This window comes from Miscanthus floridulus, unplaced genomic scaffold (assembly GCF_019320115.1).
Source record: "Miscanthus floridulus cultivar M001 unplaced genomic scaffold, ASM1932011v1 os_1836, whole genome shotgun sequence".
In the NCBI taxonomy this organism is placed as follows: domain Eukaryota; kingdom Viridiplantae; phylum Streptophyta; class Magnoliopsida; order Poales; family Poaceae; genus Miscanthus; species Miscanthus floridulus.
The window spans coordinates 7,477-9,238 of NW_027097943.1; the positions used below are offsets into that span (position 1 = coordinate 7,477).

Consider the following 1,762-nt stretch of genomic DNA (forward strand, 5'->3'; position numbering starts at 1 on the left):
ACTCGTGGGTGATGTCCGAGGCCAGGAGCTGGACTTCCATCCATTCGGCGATGAAGTCAGTGAGAGCCTGACTTAATAGCAGTGCAAGGGATATACCTAATGTCATGGCCCATGAGCTCGAGAGCCCACTTGGAGATCTGTCTCATGGCATCGTAGTTGCGAATGATGTCTCCAAGCGGGTACGAGGTGATGACCATGACCTCGTGGTCGATGAAGTAGTGCAGGAGCTTCCGGTCGCCATCAGCACGATGTATAGAAGCTTTTGAACCTAGGGGTATCGAACCTTGGTGTTGGTAAGTACCTCACCGACGAAGTATACTGGTCGCTGGACCTTTAGGGGGATGTCCCGCTCCTTCCTCTCAACGACGAGGGTGGCGCTCACAACATGGTTGCTTGCCGCGACGTAGAGGAGGAGGGATTCTCCCTGTTCCAAAGCGACAAGAATTGGGGCCAACGTCAGTGATGCTTTGAGGCTTTCTAAAGCATGCTGTGCCTCCTCTATCCAGACGAATGTGTCTATGTTCTTGAGAAGTTTGTAGAGAGGCATCCCTCGTTCGCCTAGTCAGGAGATGAACCGCTCAGGGCGGCCAAACAGACGGTGAGCCTCTGTATGCCCTTGATGTTGTGTATAGGGCCCATATTAGATGGCCGTGATTTTTTTGGGGTTGGCTTCAATGCACGCTCGAACATGATGTATCCGAGCAACTTCCCCTTTGAAACCCCAAAAACACATTTTTCGAGATTCAATTTGACGCTGAACCTTCGAAGGTTCGCGAATGTTGCGGCCAAGTTTGCGATCAGGTCGCTAGCTTGAGCCATTTTCACCACTATGTCATCTACATAGACGGCGATTATTAGTTTTGGCCGCTCGACTTGGTCAGGCTGGTTAGGCAGGTCGATTTGGTCGGCAAAGCACTGCTGCATGCACCACTATAGGTGGCACCAGCGTTCTTTAGACCGAAAGGCATGGTTACATAACAGTACAAACCATATGGGGTGATGAATGAAGTCACGACCGGGTCAGATGCTTTCATCGCGATCTGGTGGTAGCCAGAGTAGGCATGCAGAAAGGAGAGGATTTCACATCCTTAGGTGGAGTCAATTATCTAGTCTATGCGTGGCAAAGGAAAATGGTCCTGTGGACATGCTTTGTTGAGGCTAGTATAATTGACACACATTCTCTATTTCCTGGTCTTTTTTCATAAGGATAGGATTGGCCAGATAGTCGGAGTGGTATACCTCTTTGATGAATCCGACTACCAGGAGTTTGGCGATCTCCTCGCCTATGGCCCTACGCCTCTCGTTGTCAAAGCACGCAGTTGTTGCTTGGTGGGCTTTGAGCCTAGGACAAGGCGTAATGCATGCTCGATGACCTCCCTTGGTATGCCCGGCATGTCAGAAGGTTTCCACATGAAGACATCGTGGTTGCGCGTAGAAAGTTAGCGAGCTCGCTTTCCTATTTAGCTGGGAGCTTGGTCCCGATCCGCACCGTCTTGGTTGGGTCGGCGGGGTCGATCCCCACCACCTTGGTTTCCTCGGTTGGGTGGAAGGCACTCGATGAGGTCGGCTCATTGCAGTTTGGGACTGCCAGAGTCAATGAATTCCCGAGCTCTGGGAGCTCGGCGGAGTTGATAACGGTAGTGGCGAGCTCGTAATGCTCGCGGTCGCATGTGTAGGCGTGCAAAAATGTGCTACCCATAGTGATGATGTTGTTCGGTCCCGACATCTTCAACTTGAGGTAGGTGTAGTTGGGGATTGCCAT

At 51.4% G+C, this 1,762-nt stretch overlaps 1 protein-coding gene across 1 annotated transcript; it reads right to left on the reverse strand.

Annotated features, from left to right (window-relative positions):
* Positions 1-301: 301 nt before the first annotated feature.
* On the reverse strand, positions 302-1,762 carry LOC136534351 (uncharacterized; the record flags this gene model as incomplete). The annotated part of the gene is made up of 2 exons (XM_066526803.1): positions 1,490-1,762; positions 302-424 (listed from the first exon to the last, which is right to left on the reverse strand). Coding segments are annotated over exons 1-2 (396 nt in total), but the record flags the coding sequence as incomplete, so codon positions are not given.